Source organism: Bison bison, unplaced genomic scaffold (assembly GCF_000754665.1).
Source record: "Bison bison bison isolate TAMUID 2011002044 unplaced genomic scaffold, Bison_UMD1.0 scf7180017864135, whole genome shotgun sequence".
NCBI classification, from domain to species: domain Eukaryota; kingdom Metazoa; phylum Chordata; class Mammalia; order Artiodactyla; family Bovidae; genus Bison; species Bison bison.
This window is the reverse complement of record NW_011494707.1, coordinates 5,455,436-5,483,115: the sequence shown is the minus strand read 5'-3', so window position 1 is coordinate 5,483,115 and position 27,680 is coordinate 5,455,436. Positions and strand designations below refer to the sequence as shown.

Genomic DNA, 27,680 nt, shown 5'->3' with positions numbered 1-27,680 from the left:
AGATCGGCTCCCACTGTGAGATGCAAGGTTGCAGGAGAGACGGGGGGAAAGAACCCTGAGGTAACGGTCAGTGTGCGTCCCCTTGGTTCCTGCTCCCCGGCTAACCCGCCTCGGGGTTTATTGCCAGGCTCTACACTCCAACAAAGATGGGACTTTTCAGCTAAGACAAATCACAATTAGAGATGACTTGCTCTATAGAATGCTAATGGACAATGCACTGATTACATTGAGGTCTCCATTCACAAAGCCTCTGAGAGCCCACCTGCTTCTCACAGTGTTGGTCTGACTGGGAGGAACCTAGAAGAAAGTTTTAGTATCCTTAAGCTTGGGTCCCAGCTGGGGTAGGTGGAGGGGGACAGGATGGAGAGAGAGTCTTGAGTATAACACTCCACGACCAGCGTCAGTGGCAGGAAGGACACTCCCCTATGACTTCGTATATCCTGCTCTTCTGACAACACTTGTCACTGGAACCCACGACATTCTCTCTGTAGGCCACTGCACCTGCAGCCCTGGCTTTTGAACATCTAAGGCCACACATGTGTTCTTTAACCCTGCAAGATCGCCTGGGAGTCAGTATTTTCTGTCTGAAAAGCATGAGGTCTCACTGTCTTCTCTGGTCACAATCGGAGACCATGGCCATTAGAAAGAAACCCTTGACTCCCTTTGAATACCACCAAGCTAGACAGTTATATATAGTATCAGTGGTTCAAAAACGCCAAACTGCCAAATGACTCCACTGCTTCCTAGTATCAGGACCACAGGCGGTCTCCTGCCAGAGTGTCAGGATTTGGCAGGTGCTTCTGGAATGCTCCGGGAGCAGGATTCTGCAGGCACAAGCAGAAACAGCAGAAACTGCGCTACCAGCCGAGAGTGGCTTCTATTTTGGGGACATGTAGGCACTGACAGTTCAAACAAGGAAGGGATCTGGTGGTTTGGATTGACTCTTGCGTTTCCAGGATACTGTATCCTGAGACATTATCTGTTTCTCCTCCAGGGCTGAAGTGATTCTGGGGAGCATCATCAAGAAGAAAGGCTGGAGGTAATGTGTTCACCATACTCATTTAATAGCCTTTTAAAAAGACTGCTACTATTTTGTACCAGAGAAGAGAAAATAAAGTTGCATTACAAGTGACCAAAAAGACTGTCAGAAAATCCAATTCTTAGTAAAGAAATAATTTACAGTGCTTTGAAAGTAATTATTAGCGAGATCACTACTTGCACTTCAAAAATTAACTTGTCGTTGATCACAATGAATTACCATGGGTTGAGCAGAGGATGTTCATGAGATAATTGTGCATAAAATAAAGTGGCATTTCATGGTTTTTGACTGCCCTGTGTGGTGATCTGGTGAAGGAAGGGAGCCACAGAATGCTAATTATCTCCATACATGTATTTATGTGCATTGTTCATTTTATTAACAACTCTGGATGCAAAGAAATGATGACCCAAGAAACCCTTGGGATAAATATCCCAAAGCTTTCTTGTTTGAGCACAATTAGCCAGCATCTCTCCTGTGTGCTGGGAGCCATATTATCTGGACATTCAAGAAAGTGCCTCCTCTGCTGTGCTTGAGGGTTTACAGTGCATCCTATCACCTTGTAGAGGCAGAGCTAGTAGTAATGAGGGATGCTATAATGTTGGGGGGGAGCAGCAAACCCCCTCTGTTTCACTACATGTGTCAGCCCTAGTAGCCACTTCTTTCCCAGCATGAGTACAGACTCAGGCAAAGACCGACAAAGACCACTGGTTGAGTTGGAATTCACTTCTGCTCTTGTATAAGATCTGCTGATGGCCAAATAAATGACAGATAACAGTTCTATAATACAAGTGGAAATGGAAATTCGGAAGTTCCTGGAAATATGAACAAATGAACTTTGGTGACCTATTTGCTCCCTTTCCCTTCCTCTCTTTACCCACTCCAGGGACTGTAAGAGTGTGAAGAGAAAATTATATTCAACCTTAAATACGGAAAAAGATTCACATCCCCACCCAGTCCTCCACCTTGCCTGAGTTACCATTTCACTCAGAATGTCGACCCATCCATCACTGCTCAAATAGGACTGTATCCCTTTGTGAATTATAGCTGCAACTGTTCAATGCTGCCTCTGTCATTATATGATATTCTCCCTTTGTGTGTTTGTGTGTCTTATAAAAACATTCGTCATATTGGATAAAGGGCCCACTTTACTCCAGCATGACCTCATCTTAATTTAACTAATTACATTTGCAGTGGTCTTGTTTCCAAATAAGCTCACATTCTGAGGTACTGGGGGACAGGGCTTTAGTATATCTTTTGTGGGGGACAAAATTCAACCTATAACAGACACTTTGGAGATGAGTCCAATAATGTCCAGTGAAATCAACAGCAAGGTGCAGGCTGCCAGAGTACACCTGAGGATGAAGGGGAAGCTTTGGTGCAGTAACTCTCTTCCCCTCTGCATCCACAGAACACTTGGTCATCACTCATCATACTTTGCAAAATTTCTTACATACCTTTTGTAGAAAATAGATTAACATGCATCTTTTGCAAAATGCTTTTCAATCTTGCCAATAAACACTCAGGCTATCCCCAAGATACAGATATTGATATCAGGTCATGAAAGTTCACAGCCACCCACCTGAGGCTGTTGAAAAGATAGACCATAACATCATAGCATGAAGGCTACAAAAGCAGGTTTCAACTAGCATCCTTCGCTTTTTGTCCCAAGACCACCGCTTGCTAGCTGTTTTGTCCAGGGCAAGTTACTTCTCTTTGCTGTGCCTCAATTTACCCACCTGTAAAATGGATGGCATAACTGTTCACGGAGCATTGTGCTGATAAAGTGAGATAAGGTGAACAAAAGAATTTTGAAAGCTGTGCTTTATCAATGTGAACTCCTCATAATATCATTCTTCACCCACTCAGAACAGCTGCTGTAGATGCCCCCCTGAAGTCCATGATAATTCATCAGGTTGTTGTCTACTCTTGTATTTGAACATAAATATTGGTATGCACACCCATGGAGGCCAAACATTTTACAGAAAGCCTAATTTGGGAAAAATAAGTCTATGGTGGTCTAAGGGTAGAATGCATGGCTTTGGCAGGGCCAACTGCTCTGAATAATCCAGAAGGCTGCACTCATTTTTTAATAAGATTCCATTCAGAGCTTTTTGTTGAAATTCTGAGAACACTTGCTGAAGGAGACCCAACTTCCCTGTGGCAGATTGCTATTATACTAGGTATCACGAGGTTGATGGATTAACTTGGAAAGTGCATCAGCCCTCTTGGGGTATGTAATTTCCAGATGTATATCTCTGTAGACCTTCTGTTAGTGATTCAAATTACTTTTCAGGGAATTGACTTCAGTAGGATGGGGTTACTGACATTTTCTACACATTTTTCTTGTTGCAGCCAAGTTATCAGAGTTGTCACCATCATTCCCCATTGGTTATCATTAATCATACTAGTCTTTTATGTGGAAGGGCTTCAGGCATTGACTCTACAGCTGACGGAATTAATAAACGCCTTATTTCAAATACTCTCGAAGTTTGGTCTTAACCTTTGAATCTCAAATGCCCTTTTTTCCTTCAGCCAGTTCAATTGAATTATATACCTGGAGAAATTAAATTGTATTGAACTCTACCTCCCAATTTTAATTTATAGAACTATAGTTCTTAAGACATATTTCATATTCCACAATCACAATAGTGCAATTTCATTTCCTGCCCTTGGGTGTGGTTTTGAGGAGGTAATGAATTTGCTGACAAGATTTCCACATTTCATTCCCTTAGGAATAAAGTGGTGGAAGTTTGAGTTAAGGATTTTAGGGTTGTTTTCCTAAAATAACATTTTCAATTAATAAGAAGTTGAATGGGAAGAAAATTTACTCATATTTATTGATTAAATTTATTCTATTTCCATGTAGTTGGTACCTTCCTGTGAAGGCAATTGGTTATATGACTCTTTCCAATTGGTTGGAAAGAGTCATAATTCAGAGACACTAGGGTCCATGGTCTTTGGCAGGGGGTGTATGGAAAGTTCATGATCAATCAACACTATATCAGATGCTTGGTGAGTATTCAGATCAGATCAGGCGCTCAGTCGTGTCTGACTCTTTGCGACCCCATGAACTGCAGCACGCCAGGCCTCCCTGTCCAATACCAACTCCCAGAGTTCACTGAGACTCACGTCCATCGAGTCAGTGATGCCATCCAGCCATCTCATCCTCTTTCGTCCCCTTCTCCTGCCCCCAATCCATCCCAGCATCAGAGTCTTTTCCAAAGAGTAAACTCTTCGCATGAGGTGGCCAAAGTACTGGAGTTTCAGCTTTAGCATCATTCCTTCCAAAGAAATCCCAGGGCTGCGTATTAGTGGCTGTCTATTTGAGCTCTGAAAGCAGTCCATCCTTTAGGCTTTTTTTACTTACTCTCTCACTTTCCATCCTGACTCTCCATGCCTACCACTCACCTTTGCTTTGCCACCACCCAGTCACCTGTGTGTTGTCATAGTCTTTCCTCTCCCAGGTCTTCCAGATAAAGCTTCCTTCCCTTCAGACCTCTTTCTCTAGGATCTGACTTCAAGTCCCCAGTCATCAGCTTCCCTTTGCCCTTACCTTTCAATGACATGAATGAACAAATTTATCCTTTCACCAGTTTTAAAATGTGAGGCACAGTAAATTATTTCTACTGCTATAATAATAATATGACTCAATGGTATAACCAGCAATTTTTAAAATATTTCTTTCTGTGTTTGTTCAACATATAGGAGGTCCAGCCTGGTCATAACAACCAAACTCTACTGGGGTGGAAAGTAAGTCAAATGTCTTTCCTTCTCTACTCGACAGGGAACAACTAGTAGTTCATGCTTTAATTATTTTAGGCAATCATTTTACATCTAACATACTAAAATTAATTGGTTTAGAAAGAAAGTTTTTTTTTTATCTTACTTGAAGGAAATTGCAATTAGCCTAGGATTCAATTTTTAGCAAGATACCCTCAAAGTAGTTTAGTGCAAAGCATGTGGTCACTTGTTACTAAGTGATTCATGGAGATTTTCAAATACCAACCTCATACTTAGAACCATTTCCAAAATAGTTCAAATTTCAGGCAAAGAAAATAAGCACATAGCATCACAGAAGAAAAGCTACTTAAATCTGCCAAAACTCAGACTTCTACAGAAAGCAATGATAAAAATATCTTTCCTGGCCCCACGTGTAAGTCTCTGATCATTTCTGCAGAGGGCTCTGAAAATGCTGATCAAAAGGACTATCTCATCGAAGAATAACAGGAAGCTGCCTGTATCACTTTCTGTCAGGTTAAATGAAAGAGTGGTCCTCTCCCTGTTGTGGGATACAGAAAAATTTCACAAGTTGAATTGGCTTCTGATGGGCCTACCGGTGTTTGAACTGGTGCTTACATTATTCAGCAGGTCTTAGAAGATTGGCCTCTTTGACAAACATGTGAGAAAATAGCAGGCTATTTCATATACTTTTCATGGAAATCTCAAAGATTTTCATGGAGTCACAGCAAAAAAAGAAGACAAGTACAAACAAACAAAACCTTATTTACTTACCTATAATTCATAAGGAACAGTTAAAGATAAAATTGAAGGGGAATCTTCTAATGAAAACACACACTCATATTTTATTGTTGTTTTTGAGCTTGTTTATGATGAATATGAAGATAGAAACATGGATTTTAGATTTTTATCTCTATTGTAGCCTATTAAAAAATAAAACCAACGGTACCTATAAGAAATGTAGGTTTGCATTGTGTGTACTCTGATTCATGGGGCCATTGCTTGGTGCTTTTGCCGTGGAACTGAAAACCTTGCCTATAATTTAGAAATAAACAGGAAATATGACAATCTGCAAGAACCAGTATGTAGTGGAGTACTACATGCAATATTATCTAATATACTTAAAAGATATAAAATCACCAAAAGTGAATGATAGACTACTGTGTTTTAAAAAGGGGTTGCCAAAGGTATTGATGTTAAAGAAATAATTCATCAATACTTTAAAACTCAAGGATCACATTTCTTTCTAATTGTCTAGAGTTTGAAAATGGTCTTGGCAGGAAAAAGTCTTAAAGGTTTTTTTTCTTGTTAGGAAACTAATTTAAAGAAGACTCGGTACATCACATTTTAAAAGAAAACAGCTGTTCGTTTTCTTCTGAAAGGCAAAGGGCACTTTCAAATTTACTTCCCTTTTCAGAAAAGTCAATATTATCAGTAGCCTAACAGTCTTATAGTAAGCTCACAAATTGATGTCGTATTTTTTGTTTTTGTTTGGTTTAGGACTGGTTAAGAACACAGTGGGAAGGTTGAGCCATTTGTCAAGTTATCAAATTATATATGGACAGGCATACATGGCTGACTTGTTCTTTACATGGTATGATGACAGTGATGGTTAATTCATCTCTGGAGGTCTCCAAAGCCTCTCGATATACTGCCCACCAGTCTTCTCTCTCCAACCTGCCGTGGTACAGACTTGCCAAGAAAAGGGAATAGCATTAACAATTCAGTCAAGAATGATTATTCTTCTGCACTTTTGAAAGAGCAGTTTTTAAAAAAGCACACCCCACTCAAAGTCATTTGCTTCTTTTTCTTCTCAGAGCTGAAACAGAAAGAGGGTTGTCAAGAAAACATATTATTGAAGGTGAGTACTGCTGCTTCCATTTTATTTTCATTCGTGGGTTGCCAATTCAAGAAAGGTATCAACCAAATAAGTTCAAAACACATTGGAAGGGGAAGAAGTTTCTCTATGAGAAGAACAACAATCAACCATATGTTTCTTCCTGAGAGGTGAAGTAATAATATACAGGGGAGAATGAAAACGCAAAAGCGAATGACTGGATGTTCTGGCATTCTTCTTTACAACTATACTAACATTAATAAAGCACTTCCATGAGGTTTCTTACTGTGCTTTATTGAGCTATAATTTATATATCATAAAAGTTTACCCATTTCAAATGTACAACTCATTGGCTCTGAGAATATTTACAGAGCATGCAGTCATCACCATGCTTCTGGTAGGTAGTTAGAATAGGAAACAGGAGTCCAGAATGGCGGTGGCTAAAAGACAAGGAAGGGAAAAGCCCTCGAAAATAGAACAAAGGAAGGTCGAGGACCAGAGTGAGGACCTTAGGTGGGACAAACACCCCTCAGGTATTTACACAGGGAAGGCCCAGGGGGGAGGAAGAAACATATAAAAAGAGGAGCCAAAGGGCCGGGGGTCTCTCTCTCTCCCGCGCTCGTGCACATTCTCTCTCTTTCTCTTCGCATCTTTTGGGTTGGCACGCCCCCACACCTCGAGGATGTATTTTCCTTTATTTTCTAAATAAAACTGAGGGAGCTATAACACTGTCCGAGAGCTGTGATGCACCAAGGACTTTAATGTCCGTTGCTTCAAATTTTTGTTGAGAGGAGACAAAACCGAGGAGATTACACTCCCCTGACACTTTCATTTTAAAACACCTTCATATCCCCCCAAAGAAACCTGATACCTACTTATAGTCACTCTTATCCCCTCCTTACGCTCTCCCACAGGCCAGGCAGCCACCAAACTACTCTTGTCTCCATGAATTTATCAGTTCTGGACATTTCATATAAATGAGGTCATATAATATTTTGTGACTGGCCTCTTTCACTTAACATAAAGTTCATCAAGTTGTGGTATGTATCAGTATAAATGAAAAAAATGTTTAAAGGGGCTGCCATATGTTTCTAATATCTTTACACAAGTTCATGAACTATTTCATAAAAATTCAAGATTTTTATACCTTTATATTCATAATTAATCATTGAGACAAATGATTTTTCTCCTTTTTAAAACTAATCTCACTTATGAAATACTAAAATCACCCCAAAAAATGTAAGATGTACTCTAATCCCACTACTTTAAAAATAAAAATAAATAAATTCCTCCCTTTGCTCACCTCATCCCACTCCATAGTTTGACAATCCAGTGCATATCCTTCCTTACTTTTCCCTGTAGTTATACTGACTTCTCTGTCTACCTGTACACACTTACTTATAAGCACAAAAATATATGTTTTGATCACTAACTGGTTTTAGTATATTTGTAGGCATCTGGGTTTTGAAATCAGATGAACATTGGTTCAAGCTCCAACTCTTGTCATTTATGAGCTGGGGTACTTTGTACAAGTTACTTAATCTCACTTAGGCTCATCTCTTGGACTATAAGATGGGCTATAAATATCCTGCTTCACAAGGTTACTATTTAGGGATTGAACTTAGATTATTCACATAGAGCACAGTGTCTGTCGTATAATATGCACTTAGTAATGTTATTTTTGTCATCATCATCACCATCATCATTCTTAATAATGAACCCACTAGTGTTCCTTCTATGAATAAGGACACTAAGTAAGTAACATTCTGAAACTGCCACAATGAATGACCACTTTCTAGCTCTTGAGAAAGCTTCCAAATTCCTCACCCAAACAAAATCCCTTCTCAGGTCACATGTCCAGTTTGACATTGTACAGTCAAACCCAGCCTTCCTCCCCAACTGTTCCCATTCCTGCTCTAGTATTTGCCCCAATGATGTATGTCATCTACCACAAAGATTGTCAACAAGAAAAAATCCAAGTGTACCAAGCTGAACAGATATGGTGGCAGTGTGCTGCCTAGAAAGTTCTTGTTTTTCTTTTCTTTCTGATTTAATTGATTCCAAAAGAGATTCAGAAAGTGGTTTACAATAGCAATCAACAAAGAAATAGAAAATTAATGAGAAAAAGAATAGAGAAGTTGTGCTAATGTCTTCTCACTCAGTCTCCGTTGCTTTAATATGTACCAGTGTGTATGAATAATTTCAGAACTCTTTTTCTCTCCTTTTTAAGTCACGTTTCTTCAAGCCTCATACAATTTAATAGAAATACCTTAAAATTTCTCCCCCTTTAAATACATTGGGAATTCTCTTAAGGAACTAATCTCTCAAGATGGATAAATTCAAGCTGACCCAGATTCAAAAAATAAAAAATTTCAAATTTTCAGATTGAAGAAGAATTGGGATTAATTATTATAATGTTCAAATGAGGGAAGAGAAAGTTGATAAAGAAATTTATGAGAAGAAAATGAAAGGTTCTATTTGCTCAGGAGTATAGATGAGGACCAAGGTCCATCCTTCACAGAGAAGGGAGAGGAAGGTTATATAGTTCTTCACTTCTGGTCCATTCATGCAGGGATGAAGGAGAACCATTAAGGAAGATTTCTGAGCTCACCCTAAGGTATAAGCTCACCCTGTATAGAGAAATACAGTCCTCTTTTATCTAATTCTGAGATAGGTAAATCCTGTTGGTACTATTCTAACTAGAAGCTGGAGGGGTGATTTCATGATTAAGAGCATTGGTTATGTATCATCCATCAGGCTGGCTTTCTGGTCCCTGTTAGAATAGGGAAATCAACCCTGAATATCTATTGGAAGAACTGATGCTGAAGCTGAAGCCCCAGTACTTTGGCCACTTGATGTGAAGAGCTGACTCATTGGAAAAGACCCTGATGCTGGGAAAGGCTGAGGGCAGGAGGAGAAGGGGGCGACAGAGGATGAGATGGTTGGTTGGTATCACTGACTCAATGGCCATGCGTAAGCAAACTCTGAGAGATAGTGAAGGACAGGGAAGCCTGGTGTGCTGCAGTTCATGGGATCACAAAGAGTTGGGCATGACTGAGTGACTGCACAATGACAAATGAGACAATGGAGACTGAGCTCAGAGAGTCCAATAGGGTTGATGATGAATAGACTTCACTTTCATGCATTGGAGAAGGAAATGGCAACCCACTCCAGTGTTCTTGCCTGGAGAATCCCAGGGACGGGGGAGCCTGGTGAGCTGCTGTATATGGGGTCACACAGAGTTGGACACAAATGAAGCGACTTAGCAGTAGCAGCATTATAATGTTCTTACTGTTGGTTTTATTTTGCAGTTTACAGTGTCAGCCAAAGACGAAAATACTCTTGAGTGCAGGAGAGTCAGCTCAAAGGATATTTCTAGGCAGACTGAAATTAGGGAATTGAGTGAATTTTACAGGAAAAAAAAGAAGAGACATGAGATTTCTAGACCCAAAATAAATTTTGAAGAGGTTTACAAATCGTTATCCTCGGGGTTCACTGAGACTTGTCCTGTGATGAAGGTGACCTTATTCAAGATTGGAGTTTCATATGCATATTACATTTGAGAAGTACTTTTGAAGAATGAGACAGAAGTCCAATTCTTGTAGAGCTCAGGCCACGTGTGTGACCTTGGCTACCTAAGTTATTTTTTAGAGTATAAAATTAGCTTAATTTGGGTATAATGCAGTTTTTTAAAAAATCTATGAAAGACCTTTTCAACAAGCCCTAAGTCCTTGACTTAGATACAGTTAGAAACAACATTCTCCTTAGATTCACAAGGAAGGAGTGAATATATTCTATACTTCTATATTCATTTGAATATTCTATACTATATTCATTTGGAATCATAAGATCCACTCAGGCTCTGAAAGTCTATTTATCAATTTAGCCATTCCACAAACATTCATTAAACTCAAATTTGTGCCAGTGTTAAAATTTAGCAGATCAAAGCTCTTTAGTATCTAACATGAAAAAATGGAAATAGTTTGGTAAGTCAAATTGTAATCATAAGTAAAGTGTTTATTTGCTTTTATAAGCAAAAGCTGTGTCTGTCTGTATTTGCCTTTAATGTAAGCAAGAGTTTTGTTATGTGATTCAAAACACAAACCCATTGTCACAATTTTAGGAGTAGGAGGGGAAAAATATTTTGAAAAGCTCCGCTTAAGACTTTTTAATGAAGGGCAAATGTCAAACCCTACAATCTGAACTTTTTAAGAAAGAGACGATTGATAATTTTCAATTAAAGAATAAATTTCCTAACAAATGGATTCACTACAGGATTCCTTTCTGATGTACCGTGTTCATGGTAAATTGAAATCATCCACCCCAAATAATCATGTTTCATAATGGGAGGTGTAGCCACTTATTCTAGTACAGGACAGTCTTCTTTAAGAAGCATGTCTCAAATCATGACTGAAGGTCTGATGAGAAGAAGCTGGAAAATTAAATGGAGAAGCAGTGTACATTATTTAAGGCAACATCTTTTTTCAAGCCTGACAGGAAAACAAATATGCCATAGGCGTAGAAGATGATGACACAGCATATTTGAATAGAAGCCTTGCAGAATTTCCAAACCGCTCACGGCCTTATTTCTACAAAGTTAAACTTGCCACAGTAAACACATGACCCACTTCTAACCCTGCCAACCTGCTTAATGTCTGAAATGAGCATATTTCTATAGATGCCTGTGAGATAGGTTTAATTGAATTGTTTCACCTTATGAACAATGCAGTTCCTATTAAACTTCAGAACCTAAAAGGGAGATTAACTTCGATTTCTTTTTACTGTAGTCACTTGAAAGCTATTTTCTTTACATAACATAATTTATCCTCCTGTGGATTTTTGAGGAATTTCCAGTTAACTTCTAGACATTTCCCTGAGAGCAGGAAATGTTTTTCCTGCTCCTCCATTTTCACTCCCACAGATACTGTGTTAGTGCCAAGAGACAGGCTAATGTCCAAAGTGCCTTCCCAGACTTCCCTGCTCATCTAGTGGCTAAGGATCCACCTGCCAATTTGGGGAACATGGGTTTGATCCCTGGTCTGGGAAGATTCCACATGCCATGGGGCAACTGGGCCAGGCACCACAATTACTCAGCCCATGCTCCGAAGCCCGTCCTCAGCAACAAGCGAAACCACTGCAGAGAGAAGCCTGTACACTGCAACTAGACAGCAGCACCTGCTTGCCACAACCAGAGAAAGGCTGAAGCAATGAAGACCCAGAATGGCCAAAAGGAAATAAACAAATAAAAATTTAAAAACGAAAACAAAATTGCACTTCAGCAAGTACATTCAGTGCATGAGCGCACGTATGTCCTTAGGTTATGATTAGCCGTTTGGATGCCCCTCTGGAGCCAAGGTTAATGCATTTTCACACACCTACTTAAAACAATACTTGGCCCCAAGTCAGAGCTCAACAAATTTTTGCTCAGTGGAAATAGAACATGACTATGTGTTTATTGGAGATAAACTCTAAATGGCTCTCAAGAAGACACTTGTTAGCAAGCCTTCATGTTGCTACAATTTAGCTACAAGATTAAAGCATCCAAATAGAAAAAGGCAGGACTATCTGATTTGTTTTGCAGTCACATGAAGGATCGAAACAGAAAGATCATCTAGCTCCATTTTGTGTTTGGAAAGATGAGAATACTAAAGCCCAGAGGGGCTAAAAGACATTGGCAGGGTCATTCAGATCCAGCCAGAGCTGGTCCCGAGCTCTGTGTCTCACCTGCATGCACACCTCTCCTCTGAAGGCCAGACTGGCCCCTCCACCGGCCAAGAGCGCCGTGGGGTTGCCTGGTGCGCTGCTCAGACCCAACATGGCTCCCACCACCAATCTATTTCTCCCGTGACTTCATTTACTAACAATCCCATCATTCTCAGGCCAAAAATCTAAGAGTCCTTGATACCTCCAGCTCCACACTCCATATTCAGCACACCTAGAGTCCTCTTATTTCTACCTATACAACTTTTCCTGAACATGAATACTTCTCACTGACCTGGTCCACGCATGGTCTGCTGCAGTGACCTCCTTCTGGTCTCCTTCCCTGCTTTCTCTCTGGCTCCTCACAGGTCACTATCAGCAGCTGGGTATCAGTTCAGAACACAAATCTGCTTACATCATTTTCCAGGCTTAACTCTCATTGCCTTACCCCCTCACCAACATTCTGCTATCTCTGCTGCTGCTAAGTGGCTTCAGTCCTGTCCGACTCTGTGCGACCCCACCGACGCCCACCAGGCTCCCCCATCCCTGGGATTCTCCAGGCAAGAACACTGGAATGGGTTGCCATTTCTTTCTCCAATGCATGAAAGTGAAAAGTGAAAGTGAAGTTGCTCAGTCGTGTCAGACTCTGCTATCTCACGTGGAGTAAATCCGAAATTCATACCATGGATTACAAGGCTTTATGTGATTAAGATTTTCAAAGTGAGTGGACAGTGCCTCTTAGGAACACAACCTCTTTTTACTTCAATTCAAGGTCAGAGTACGGACTTGGTGGATCACTGATAGGATGCAACCCGGCATTTCTTATATTCTTATATGAATACTCTTGACTCTTGGCCTAAATATTAAAAAATAAGAAAAAAGGGCTTTCCAGAGAAAGAACTGAGGAATGAGGAATGACTGAATACAGAGAATATTGTCATCATATCAAGTTCCGTGTCATTATTTATGGATACACACTATTACCTTGAACAATGAACCTATACCAACAAATGCTTTCAATATGTACCATTTGCTCCGTAAGTATAAATACTACATCCATCCATCTTTAAACACCCAAAACCTGTCACAGTTTCAGAATCAAATTGAGACTCAGTACATGTTTAGGTCACTGAAGAAAAAAACTTACATCATCACTGATCACACCTCATTTCAACAGGGTCAAGTCAGTCATAGCTTTTTCTCCTAGTTACTCTTAGCCCTGGCCAAGCTATTAAGAAGAGACACAGGGGTAGAAGACCATCATCAGAAAGGAGAACTTTGTTTCCAGTGCCAGGCATGGGCCAGAACTGTCACAATGACTTCCTTTTCAAACAAGGAGGTCCAGTGAAAATTGGCGTGTAGTCTTTGGCACTGTTCATCCTGAACCTTTCCAGATGTGAGCACCACTGTTATAATTACCTCACTTCCATAGACTGTTATGTCTACCAAGTGCTTGCCAACTGATTTTATTTGCTCTCTGGAGCGGTGATTCTGAAAGTCATAAGTATTGTTGTCTCCACTACAGATTAGAGAACCGAGTCACACACAAAAAAGTCAAATAACTCTGTGGGATAGCAAGTGGGATCACATGCTCGAGTATAGATTTCCAAGCTTTCAGACCTTGGGATACCCTGTTATTTGGGCTTCCCGGGTGGCACTAGTGTAAAGAACCTGCCTGCCAATGCAGGAGACGTAAGAGACCTGGGTTCGATCCCTGGGTTGGAAGATCCCCTGGAGGAGGGCATGGCAACCCACTCCAGTATTTTTGCTTGGAGAATCTCATGGACAGAGGAACGTGGTGGGTTGTTTGCTTGGTTATCTTTTCCTCTCCTTACTTCCTCCATACATACAACTGGTTCCAGAGGGGGTTCATATCATAATGCTTTTTAAGGTAAATTTAATTATAGATGCCCATTGAGATAGCTGGTAATACCCCGAGCATGAAGGTCACCATAGTTTTTAAGGATAGGCATTAGACCTTACCTTACAATACCTGTCTTTCCCTATCTCTTCATCAGTGCTTCTCTTAACAAGCTACCATCACAGACAATCAATCCTTTCTCAATGAATGAAAAAATATTTCCGGAACTGGATTCAAGCACTCCATTTTCCTGTCAGAAAAGTAATTGTGGCTGGCCAATAAACCAGTTTGAAAAATCAAATTTAAATGAGCCAGATTTAAATTTATAAGAGCCTCATTTAACATGCAATTAATTTTATGCCTATAATAAAAAGAGAAAAACCTCCAGTCTTCCTGTGGAATTAAATAGGCTGATAAGGAAGTGCTGTGCCTCTTAGAAATGAGATAAAGTAATTCTTGAACACTGTCATCCTTTTGGTTGCATAATATTGTATATAATACATCCTATTTCAGGGAAGTATTAATTTTACTGAAATTAAATTTTTTTTTCTAAGTAATCATAGTAATGTGACTCAGTGGTTAGAGTTAAGACATAGATTATTGGTTTGACTTGTTTTAAAATTCTATCTCTCTCCTTTATATTATCCCTTAAATCTTTAGAGCTTCCAGTGGTTTTGTTCCTTCTCAAAATAGAAATGGTAGGACTCAGCTATATTTAAGGTTCTCCAAACTTTGTTTCAATTAGTAAAATGTTGAGTGAAACCTTCATTTGCCAACCCTTTTATTTCTGTTAAAACCCATGTGTACATTAAGATGAGATTGTCAATCATTTATTTGTGATTTACACAATTTTTATGTTTTGGATGTGCAATAAATATATCTCCATCACACTATAAGCCCATTAAGTAATTCAAAACGTGACATTAACTTGCATTTTTCAAAAAGAAAGAAGTTAAACTTTTAGGCTGCTTTTTGTCCTAAACTTTGCTTCTAGGTTCAGCCACACAGGAGCCACTGTGAAAGGTCATTACCAAGTGTGGATTTCCAGTGAGCACTAGAACTGCTGAGAAAGTTCTAAGGCTTTTCTTTGCTGGGGACAATGTCAATCCTTGATATATTTTTAAAGGGTTCTAGGGGCCAATGAACACATCACTGTATTCAATGACTTTTTGAAACTAATCCAATGCTTTTTTTAAAGTAAATTCTTGAAGGAAAGCAAACTTCAGCAATTTGTAATAGTGCTCATGTTTAGACTTTCTGAGATTTTTCCTGCTTCTGTTCCCAGGACTTAAGGGCTCTCTCCAGAGGCTGCAGCTCGAGTATGTGGATGTAGTTTTTGCAAATCGACCGGACAGTAACACCCCCATGGAAGGTGAGTGAAGAAATTTAATAAAAGACCCTAGAGCTATTGATTCTAGCTTGATGACTTATTCCACTCACGGTAGGAAATGAAATATATTCAGACTTATTTGATCGAATGTGAAAAATAAAAACCTTTCCAGTCGATCTTTCAGTTTCATATTTACCCGCAAAGTTAGTGCTCTGTATCCTGTGTCTTGATTAATTTTTAAGCATCTGCAGGCACTGGGAGTGTGTGTGTGTGTGTTAGTAGCTGAGTTATGTCTGACTGTTTGTGACCCCCACGGACTGTAGCTCACCAGGCTCTTCTCTCCATTAAATTCTCTAGGCAAGAATACTAGAGTGGTTGCCATTCCCTTATCCAGGGGATCTTTCTAACCCAGTGATAGAACCCAGGTCTCCTGCATTGCAGGCAGACTCTTTACCATCTGAGCCACCAGGGAAGCCCTCCCTGGAGTGTGGCTCCTGCCATTATGGTGCTCATTTTCTCCAGGTTTGTTTCACTTGTGTGCTTCCATCAACTAAAACAATAAACATAATTGGAAGGGGAATTTATAACCCAGCCATCATTATTTTGGAGTTCTCTGAGGCTCTTCTTATTTTATAATGACTCTAGGTCTGATTAGTTTCCAATCTGTGATGATAAGTGCTAAGTGCTACTGTGAGCAGAGACTTTATAGGAGTGACTATTTCAAAATGAGACTCTTCGTTGCAATCTGGTTTTTGAGTCTCAAGGAGCTGCAGTATTTTATCCCCTTTCTGTTACGACTGTTTGAAGACAATTTAAGCATCTCCCTGTGAAAGCTTTCAGTATGTTCCTAAAACCAGGTTTTCTTCAATTTGTGTTTATTTATGGGACCAATTGAGAAAAGAAGATAGTTTGGAAGGAAAAATTTAAAAGAAGGTTCTAGTTAATTGAGATTTATGCTCACATGAATTTTCACATACCTGAGGTAAATGAGAATGAAGATATTTGGGGAAAAGAAGGGAAAAAATAATACTTTGATTATTCAAGGCTTACTATATGACATGGATTTATACATTTTTAATGAATTAGAACATAACGTAAAATTACATTAAAGGTAAATTTAATTTTGATGATTCAAAAAGTAGTTCTGGATCTTGTAATAAGTCAGGTTCTGTAAAAGTTTGTTCTTGCTAGAGGATTATAGAAGTTATGGAAGCTGTAAATGATTGAAGTATATATAAATGTTTCTATAGGTTGAATTTCTGAAAAAAAAAAAGTTATGGAAACTTTTTTTCCTTATCATTTATCTCTTTCTCGACCACAGGTAAATGGTTAAAATATATATTTATATATCTTATTTTTTGCTAGAGTTTTCTGCTTTTGTGATTTGAGTAAATTAGAAGTTTTATATAAAGCAAGATCAGTGTTGGAAATTCATAATAAGAAATTATCCATGGAAATGACATAAAATGCATATTTTTGTCAAAGCCAAGAATAGGTGTTTGATAAAGTGAATCATAAGCATTTTATTTATGTAAGAAGTAGGTATTGCAAGGATAGTATGATGCCACAGCATTCTTAATGCTACATTAAAACACAGCACTGATGCTATCGTGCGAGCACAATTGTCAAGTAAGATGCCATTTAGTGGCAGCTCTTAAAGACTGAAATTACTTCCCATTTTAAGTGTCTAGTGAACTATTTTCTTCTTAGGAAAAATGTCCTTTGCAATTATGCTATGTACAGGACAGAGGAACATCTGGGATTTTTTTAGCATTTTTTTTTTTTGGCTCATTCTGCCCATTCTACCATTATCTTTAATCTGAGGGATATAAAGTATAAATCTTTAATCTGAGGGATATAAAGTATAAGTCTCTGAAACAGAAAACATTATAATCTGCATTATATACCTACAGAAGGAGGATATTCTCAATTAGGAGACAAACTATGTGATACTAATAAGATAATGGTGTCTCTTGTATAAACACAGATTATGTGTTGACATTATTGGAAGGGAGCTTCAAAACATTAAAAAAAAAAACAAAAACAGATTGCTACCTGATAGAATGTATAACTGCAGCATTATCCAGCCTCTGCTGGAATCAGGAAATATTTATATTTTATCTGAGTTTCTTACAGAAAATTCCACAAAGCAGAATAGAAGCTGTTTTATCATGAGTTATTGTCCAAGTCTGGAAGTCTAACAAAGGGTGTCAAATAGAGTTTTGTGCTTGTTGATAGGGTCAAGGAACATGGCATTTCATAGCTCTGTGGCAACCAGCCACTTTATGCTGGAATATAGCCTGCTCTCCCCACCCCCACCAAAGGGAGATCCACTCCTGGCTGGTGCATCAGACCCAGGGCTTATTCCTCTGGGAGGACTTAGCAGGGACACGCTGTGGGCAAGTCTCCATGTAGGACTCGTTCCAGATTGAAATAGCTTCCCTGTGATGTCTCCCTAGCTTTGTAGAAAGTGTGTATCCTTAAACAGTATACTCATTCGTTCCAAGGTGAGCCAGATGGAAGGGCTAGTTTGATATTAGTCTCTAGAAACTCATTCTCCACATTCAGCCTTTCCTACTTAACTGTAACAGAGGAAAGGACTGATCTGGGCAACTGAGAGAAGAAATAGAATAAAAAGAAGAAAATAAGGAATAGAAGAGACAGGGATTGCCAGGTGATCTTGGGTGCATTTTCTCCTCTAAAATGGAAAAAAAAAAAAAAAGGATGTCTAAGCTATGTCTGAACTCCATGTTGTTATTAAGTTTCATTTTTGCAATGATTTTGTAAATCATATGTATATGTGTATTAGTGAAAATTGTATGTGTACAATGCGGTCTACCTTAGGAAGCCTATTACGGTTTCTGAAAACAATACAGAAAAGTAAATGTTACATATAATCAAAATTACCCTTGAAAACCCTATGGTAGCTATAGTAGTTATTTGTTAGTCAGTGTTACTCGATAGCCTTTAGTTATTCAATTTCATCTCCAAATATAGTGACAAAATCATCACTAGATACTTTCCCTTTTTTTTTTTCCTTTTGGCAATGGCTTTAATATTATTCACATACTTTTCTTATTTTAGCAACTCACATTGGCAATTTTAGGCTCAGTTGCATCCATTTCTGTCTAATATAAGTGACAGAACAATGGTTTCCAAGTGCATATTGCTGAATTTTTGTATATTAAATCTATATATGTTGGCACTATTCTCTATATGTGTGCTTCACAGTAAACCCTTAGCATTTGTAGATAATCTTTATTGGTTTCAACCATTCCTTGTCAATTTCATAGACCCATAACACACCCTAACTTATAATTTTGCCAAGGAACCTATATTAAATTCTGGGGAACCAACAAGAGAACCCATACCAGCTTTCTAAGACTCATTTTAAACAACTTGGATTTAAATTTATTAAAGTGCCAACCCCATTCACCTGGTTTGCAACTATGAAAGGATATTAAGTGGGAACATTTCTAGAATAAACTTATGTGAGTTTCATCTAGGTTCTGCATATCAGATGGAAGCAACTGAGCCAGAGAAAAATTAGCAGTAGCATTCTCATAATATTTTAGCATTATGGATCAAATTAGATGTTGCCTCCCTTTCTTCCTTAGAAATCCAGTAGACAAAAATGAGTCCTCTCAAAAGAATGGCCATAAACTCCAAAAGTGCAATCAGAGGAGACGGGGGTGAGATTGCCTTTGTAATGTGCAACCCTGTGGAATGCAATTAAACATTTTACAGCTATGGGAAGATGTTCTTGACAACAGAGGGGAACTTATGTACTTTTCCCTCTGTCCTTCTTGTTTATTTTTTTCTGGTTCACCTAGTAGTAAGTCATTGTTTTTCCAGAGCATCTGCCATGCCATCTGTCTCTTATAATATCTGGTGTTGATAGCATATTTTCCAATACCAGAAAAAATCACCCCCATGTCCCATTTCTTCTTTCTTATGCTGCTGTGTTCTTCCCAGTAGTCACTGACAGGTCATTGAGTGTCATGATATTCATATTTTTAAGTCTCTCACTTCTGTAAATCCCCCAAGTATATTTCAAAATCTTCTCTTAAGCTCATTAGGCAAGAGAAAGTTAATTCCATCATGAATCATGTTGGACATGGATGGACACAGAGCACTTGTGTGCCTGGGGACCTGCACGAGGAGTTTTTCGGTGTGGTTTTCAGTCATTCCTAACAGCCAGACTACTCATCCATACTCTTCCTATTGCTCTAGGGATGAGGTGACTGAGCATGATTGTGGTCATGAAAGGAACTTATAAACCATGTACCACTTGTGAATAATAGAAAAAAGAAGGGACCCATTTTAGTTTACATAGCTTTTTGAAAGAAGAAAAGCCACTAAATTCATTGGTCTAAGAATATTATGATGTTTTAAATTAAATTACATTTTAATTAAATTTTTATTTTTAAAAATGCTTGGAATTGAGCCCTCTAACTTTTATTTATTTAGCATTTTTTGCCAAAACTAGTTAATCTTACAAACTCCCTAAGTCATTAGATGTTATTCCCAACCTAATTACAGTTCAAATTATTTATTTGTTTTCCTGCTAGTAGGTCAACGCAGACATAAAACAACCCAGATGTCTTATTTCAAAAAAGAAGGACAAGATCAAAGTTAGCATTGCTTAATTCCCATAACATCATCATGTCAAACAACCTATCCCATAAGAATTTGCTTCTTTCAATACCATCTTTTTTACCGTCACCATGTGCCAGCAGGAATCTACTGCTATTCAGGGAACTAGGACATCCATCCAATGACAGCACAGGAAATACCAGAGCTGCAAACATTTCAGCATCCCAAATTGTCTATACTTTTTCAGTTCCAGAGCATTGGACCTGGATTTTTAGCATCCAAAGTAAAGTTTTCAGAACAAAAATTTAATGGCTCCCCTCACCAAGCCTAGAAATGGGGCTTCTCAAGTGGCACAGTGGTAAAGATTTCGCCTGCCAATGAAGGAGACTCAAGAGACGCAGGTTTGATCCCTGGGTTGGGAAGATCCCCTGAGGTAGGAGATGGCAACCCACTCTAGGATTCTTGCCTGGAAAATTACATAGACAGAGGAGTCTGGTGGGCTACAGTCTATGGGGTCTCTAAGAGTCAGACACGACTGAGCAACTGAGCACACACATACAGACCTATAAGTATTATCTAACCACCATGGATAGTACCTTCTGCCTTTATATTTTACTGTCTTCCCTGAAAAACACCCTATATGTGTCCCCCCAAAAGCATAATAGCAGGAAGAAATCTGCAAATATTCTATAAGAGTGCTGTTCCATAGACATATTTTGAAAGCCATATATGTACTTTCAATTCTATTACTTACATTTTAAAGATAAAAAGAAACATGAGATTAATTATAAAATATATTTTAATTTAAGCCAATATATTAAAGTTTTTTAACATATAATCAATATAAAATTTTTGAGGGGATATTTTACTTTTTTTTCATAATAAGTGTTTGAAATCTGTTATGTACTTCATATTTATTTTGTTGTTCAGTCACTAAGTCATGCCTGACTCTTCAAAGCCCCATGGACTGCAGCATGCCAGGCTTCCCTATCCTCCACTGTCTCCCAGAGTTTGCTCAAACTCCTGTCCACTGAGTCAGTGATTCCATCCAACCATCTCATCCTCTGTCACCCCCTTTTCCTCCTGCTCTCAGTCTTTCCCAGCATCAGGGTCTTTTCCAATGAGTCGGCTCTTCACATCAGGTGGTCAAAGTATTAGAGCTTCAGCATCAGTCCTTCCAGTGAATGTTTAGGGTTGATTTCCTTTAGGATTAACTGGTTTGATTTCCTTGCTGTCCAAGGGACTCTCAAGAATCTTCTCCAACACCACAGTTCAAAAGCATCAATTCTTCAGTGCTAAGCCTTCTTTATGGTCCAAATCTCACATCCATACATGACTATTGGAAAAACCATAGCTTTGACTAGACAGACCTTTGTGAGCAAAGAAATGTCTCTGCTTTTGAATATGCCGTCTAGGTTGGTCATAGCTTTTCTTTCAAGGAGCAAACATCTTTTAATTTCATGGCTGCAGTCACCATCTGCACTGATTTTGGAGCCCAAGAAAATAAAGTCTGTCACTGTTTCCATTTTTTCCCCATCTGTTTGCCATGAAATGATGGGACCAGATGCCATGATCTTCGTTTTTTGAATGCTGAGTTTTAAGCCAACTTTTCTACTCTCTCACCTTCATCAAGAGGCTCTTTAATTCATCTTCACTTTCTTCCATTAGAGTGGTATCATCTGCATATCTGAGGTTATTGATATTTCTCCCAGCAAACTTGAATCCAGCTTGTGCTTCATCCAGCCCAGCATTTCACATGATGTGTTCTGCATTTGAGTTAAATAAGCAGGGTGACAATATACAGCCTTGAAATACTCCTTTCTGGATTTGGAATCAGTCCATTGTTCCATGCCCGCTTATAGCACATCTTAATTTGGGCCAGCCACATTTCAAGTACTCAATAACTACATGTAGCTAGTGGCTACTATTGCACCACACAGGTCTTTAAACTTTAGTTCAAGTCTAGCAGAACACGAGACACATAATAAGTGCTCAATAAAAATTTGTTGTCTGGATGGGTGCATGGATGGATGATTAGATGGATGAGTGAACAAGTCATTTTAGTGAATGAATGAAGCTGAATGAAACTAAAGTTAAACAGATACACCTTCATTTTTTTCCCTGAAAGCCTATTTTGGCTTCCTAACATCTGTGAATATTCTGGTACTTGATCTGGTTCAGCATATTTCAGGGTGATATTAAGGACAGATTGCTGGCAGAGAGTCCCAGGACACTGTTACAGTCCATTTCTCCTCATCTGCCTTAACGGCAGCATCCAGATGCCAGATCTCTCTCCAGAAATCTGCTTGATGCCTAAATGAGCAGAAATGAATGGAGGGATGAATCTTGGGCAGTTCAGTTGCCCCTGAGGATTATTATATCAGATATTAAAATTATCTAACCCATTTCACTTATGACCCTGGCCAGGATACTCTGAGACCTCTGGTGTTGATCAGATCCATATAACCTCCTGGCTTGAAAGGCTGGGACAGCTGAATTTTCAAGAAATTAATTTGGATAAAATGATTTTCCTATCCAAGAGGATGAGCCAAACCCTACCACGCCCATGGTTTAAAAAAAAAAAAAAGTGTTCCAAGTTTACTAAATCAGGTTTATTTCCATTTTAACTGTGAATTCACCAAAAGTTTTACTGCTACTTTAGACATATTCATCTGATGTTTTATCCTTTACAGAATACCAAGTCATGTCATTAAAAAAGAAATTATTTTCAGTCATTCTAAGAAATAGCATTCGGAAATGGTTGCAATGTTCTTCCAGTGTCTGGTGTTTGCCTGTGTTTTTTTTTTTTTGTTGTTGTTGTTTTAGAAAAATCTCATGTTTCTACCATTGTAAGCTTCCTTCTCTTTAGGACAATATTTCTGTAAAATGATCTGGGGGACATTAGATGGACACAGCATTAAATTCTGGCTTTGCTACCTATGTATACCTAGGACAAGTTACTACCCTCACTGAAGCTCAGTCTCCTCATCTGAAAATGCAGGTAACACATACAGTGATTTCTGAAGGAGTTAACAGTGTGCATACAGCACCTCACTCACAGTAGGGGAAAGAAACATAAGCCCCATTTCTAGAATGCCCCGTACAACACACATACATATAAAATTCCCCTTTCTCTGGATCTCTCTCAGAGGTGAGCATAGGAGACGACTAAGACCCTAAAATTACAATGTGATGAAAATCCAGTGAAGATGGCCACGATGCAACATCAACCAGGGTCTGTGGTGAGGCCATGTAGAAACAAGGTACACAGTTAGCAATGGAATCTTCTTCTAGCTCATTTTTTCTCCTTGAAATTTTGTTCTGAGATCCTCCAGGCCCTTTAAAATTATTCAATTATAGATTTTCCAGGGTTAATTTATTCAGTCAAAAGGTCATCTTGAGCCTGTGGTTTTATTTTCAAAAGTGTATCTAGAAAAAACTCAATAATAGGATCCACTCATTTGTTCAGTTGACAGTTTTTGAATATCTGCACTGGCAGACAGAAGGTGCCTGGGTCAATAGCACACTTGCCGTATTGGAAAGACTCAAGCACAAATCTACCTGACCATTAACTGCAGCTCACTAATTAGCTTGATGTGCAGCTGTGGACTCTGCATTTTTGAGGATATTTGAGGCCAGAATGGGATCACCAGTGAGTGACTGATTTGAGAATACATTTAACAATAAAAATCATACAAAAAAATACTTTTAAGTCTTCATACGGTTCACGTATATTTAGTGTATCTTGACTGTTTCATGCCATAGGCAAATGGATGTATTGCGAATATAATCCTTTCCTCAATGCTCAGTACACACATTGTCTCCTATGTCCATGGCCCCCATGACTCAGAGATTATTAATCCACTTTGTCTTACTATAAACATGATGTTAATTCTGCCTTTCTCACAAGCTCCTTGTTTCTGTACCCAGTATCATTTATCTTCTCTACATTTCTTACTTTCTTGAGCAGAACTGAATAATCTTAAGTAACACAGAAAAGGCACATTACAGACATGATGGAGTTCCCCACCCCTAGTTGTTGGCATGCTGTCTCAGATTTGCAGAGTAAATTTCTAGGGCAACTGGAAAAATTTCCAGAGTTTGGACCATGGATCACTGTGGTATCCATCTATCAAGAGCAGAGCCCTGGTTAACAAGTTTTCATTTTCCAAATAGATCCCATAGAGAGAGCAGGAGTTTTAGAACATACTGATACTGAGAAGTTAAGATTGCCAAGGCTGCAGAAAAGACGTGACAAGCTGGCTTTAAAGGAAACTATATTCCCAATAATAATTTGTAATCATTTAAGGGTGTATCTTTTCCCATGGGGATGGTCTTGATCCCTGTCTCCTGTACAATGTCACGAACCTCATTTCGTAGTTCATCAGGCACTCTATCTATCAGATCTAGGCCCTTAAATCTATTTCTCACTTCCACTGTATAATCATAAGGGATTTGATTTAGGTCATACCTGAATGGTCTAGTGGTTTTCCCTACTTTCTTCAATTTAAGTCTGAATTTGGCAATAAGGAGCTCATTATTGGAGCCATAGTCAGCTCCTGGTCTTGTTTTTGCTGACTCTATAGAGCTTCTCCATCTTTGGCTGCAAAGAATATAATCAATCTAATTTCAGTGTTGACCATCTGGTGATGTCCATGTGTAGAGTCTTCTCTTGTGTTGTTGGAAGAGGGTGTTTGCTATGACCAGTGTGTTCTCTTGGCAAAACTCTATTAGCCTTTGCCCTGCTTCATTCCGTATTCCAAGGCCAAATTTGCCTGTTACTCCAGGTGTTTCTTGACTTCCTACTTTTGCATTCCAGTCGCCTATAATGAAAAGGACATCTTTTTTGGGTGTTAGTTCTAAAAGGTCTTGTAGGTCGTCATAGAACTGTTCAACTTCAGCTTCTTCAGCATTACTGGTTGGGGCATAGACTTGGATTACTGTGATATTGAATGGTTTGCCTTGGAAATGAACAGAGATCATTCTGTTGTTTTTGAGATTGCATCCAAGTACTGCATTTTGGACTCTTTCGTTGACCATGATGGCTACTCCATTTCTTCTGAGGGATTCCTGCCTGCAGTAGTAGATATAATGGTCATCTGAGTTAAATTCACCCATTCCAGTCCATGTATGGATGTGAGAGTTGGACTGTGAAGAAAGCTGAGCACTGAAGAATTCTTGCTTTTGAATTGTCGTGTTGGAGAAGACTCTTGAGAGTCCTTGGACTGCAAGGAGATCCAACCAGTCCATTCTGAAGGAGATCAGCCCTGGGTGTTCTTTGGAAGGAATGATGCTAAAGCTGAAACTCCAGTACTTTGGCCACCTCATGTGAAGAGTTGACTCATTGGAAAAGACTCTGATGCTGGGAGGGATTGGGGGGCAGGAGGAAAAGGGGACAACAGAGGATGAGATGGCTGGATAGCATCACCGACTCGATGGATGTGAGTTTGAGTGAACTCCTGGAGTTGGTGATGGACAGGGAGGCCTGGCGTGCTACCGTTCATGGGGTCGCAAAGAGTCGGACATGACTGAGCGGTGAACTGAACTGAACTGAAGGGTGTATCTTGTGCTTTCTTGGGAAGCCAGATACTCCCAACCACATTTAATAAAGGCCTGTTGCAAAGGAGGATCCTGGTGATATTCTATGCAGTTTACCTACTTCCTCTATTCTCTTTCCCTTTTTCCCCTTTCCTCACATCTTCAGTCGACAGTGAAGGCAGATACAACTGCTCTCATTAGTAAGACACAAAAGGAGAAACAATGTGGGCCACGTGTCTGGAGGCCCGTTCTACCTCCTCACCACAAATATGTGGTCTCCACCAAGCTCAGAAAGGGTGATCTTTTGGTTTTTGTTTTCCCCCTTAAGTTGTTTTTAGTTAAGAAAAAATAGAGAGTGGAGACAGCTTCTGCTCACCCCAGCTGTCAGGTGGAAAGAGAACTGCTTAGTATTCTGGGGCTGTGGGTTTGTGACTCATGTGAGCTTCCTTCTGTGTGAGCTGTCATCTCCCTGAAAGTTGCTGGAGTTGTGACAGGAGTCACCTCCACATTCGGAGGGGATGTTGCCTCAATCTCAGGGGCATTCATCTCTACAAGCTTCTCATGGTGCTGGAGCTGATTTGTAGTCACATGGTATAGGACTCTGAGGCTAGCATTGTCCAGCTCTTCAGCCCAGATAGGCGGGGCTGTGGGTTTAAGCTTCCTGTCAAAACAGTCTTGATCAGGGTTTACTAGCATGCGGATTCAGTGAGCTGAATGAGCTCCTGTGTCATTGCTCATCTGGAATTCTCAGACAATGGGGATAAACAAATCCCCTTAAGTCTCTCTCTTACTTTCCGTAAAAATGAAGTAATGAGAGACTCAATGGCTTTTTTTAAAGCCCTCCCGGGTGTTGAATACGTGTAGTGAAAACATACGGGATCTGCAATCAGAGGATGAGGATACTAGTCTTAGGTGTGTGAACTTGCTTGAGCTGCTCAGAGTTTCTGCTGCTCAGTTTTTCATTTGGAAAATGGGAAGAATAAAAACAGTACCTTGTCTAGCTACTTCCAAGTTTGTTGTGGTGATAATATAAGTGGAAATGTTTGATCAATTGTAATTTGTAACATCTGTACAAATATTTTGAGATTATCACTGTTACATGTGTGTGTACACATGTAGTAAGATGTCATACCTGAAGTTTCAACCAGACATCGAGACACAACAAAATTTCAGAGATTCAAATCTCCATTTCTGTACTTGCAAAGGAAAAAGACAAGAGCTGACTCCACAACTTTTTCTTTCCCTGATGTTTTAAGAAATTAGAAACCTACAGAAAGGTTGAAAAAATAAACAGCCAAGTCTTCACCTCGATTTACCAACTGTGCTATATTTTGCCTCTATTTTGCTCTCTCTGTGTTCTTGCAGTATGACCTTTCACCCATAAATACTTTCTTCTCTCTCCTGAGACTTGGCATTCTTCCACACAAGCATCATGCACTCATCACACTCAAGAACGTTAACACTGGTACACTGCAGTTACCTATACAAACCATACTCAAATTTCCTAAACTCTCCTTTAAGGATTTTGTTGTTGTTTGAGAGGGAGGTGAGGCTGTGATTTGATTAAGAATCCCACATTACATTAAGTTGTCATGGCTTTTTAATCTTTTTTCGTCTAAAATGTTTCCTCCACCTTGTTTTCTCTTTGATGACAATGACCTTTTTAAGGAAAATGTAAGCCAGTTGTTTTCGAGAATGTCTCTTCAGTCTGGATTTGTCTGATTGTTTTATCATGATTAGATTAACATCAAGCATCTTTGGCAAGAAGATTACACAGATCATGTTGGGTCCATCTCAGTGTGTTTCTCAGGGGGCCCTGGAGGGTCATTTTCCATTATTGGCCATGTTAAAGTTGATCACTTGGTTAAGATGATGTCTCAGTTTTCTCCACCATGATGGTACCTTTAAGACTTGGTAATGAATAATCCCATGGATGGCGGAGCCTGGTGGGCTGCAGTCCATGGGGTCGCTTAGGGTTGGACATGACTGAGTGACTTCCCTTTCACTTTTCACTTTCATGCATTGGAGAAGGAAATGGCAA

At 39.3% G+C, this 27,680-nt stretch overlaps 1 protein-coding gene across 2 annotated transcripts in view; it reads left to right on the top strand.

The window, feature by feature from the left end:
- The window catches only part of KCNAB1 (potassium voltage-gated channel, shaker-related subfamily, beta member 1), a 301,932-nt gene that overhangs the window by 214,004 nt on the left and 60,248 nt on the right, over positions 1-27,680 (top strand). For both annotated transcript variants that reach the window (XM_010839873.1, XM_010839872.1), the window contains 4 exons: positions 995-1,039; positions 4,745-4,789; positions 6,595-6,638; positions 15,461-15,547. In XM_010839873.1, the coding sequence (XP_010838175.1) occupies positions 995-1,039; positions 4,745-4,789; positions 6,595-6,638; positions 15,461-15,547 (221 nt within the window). The remainder of the gene's footprint in view (positions 1-994; positions 1,040-4,744; positions 4,790-6,594; positions 6,639-15,460; positions 15,548-27,680) is intronic.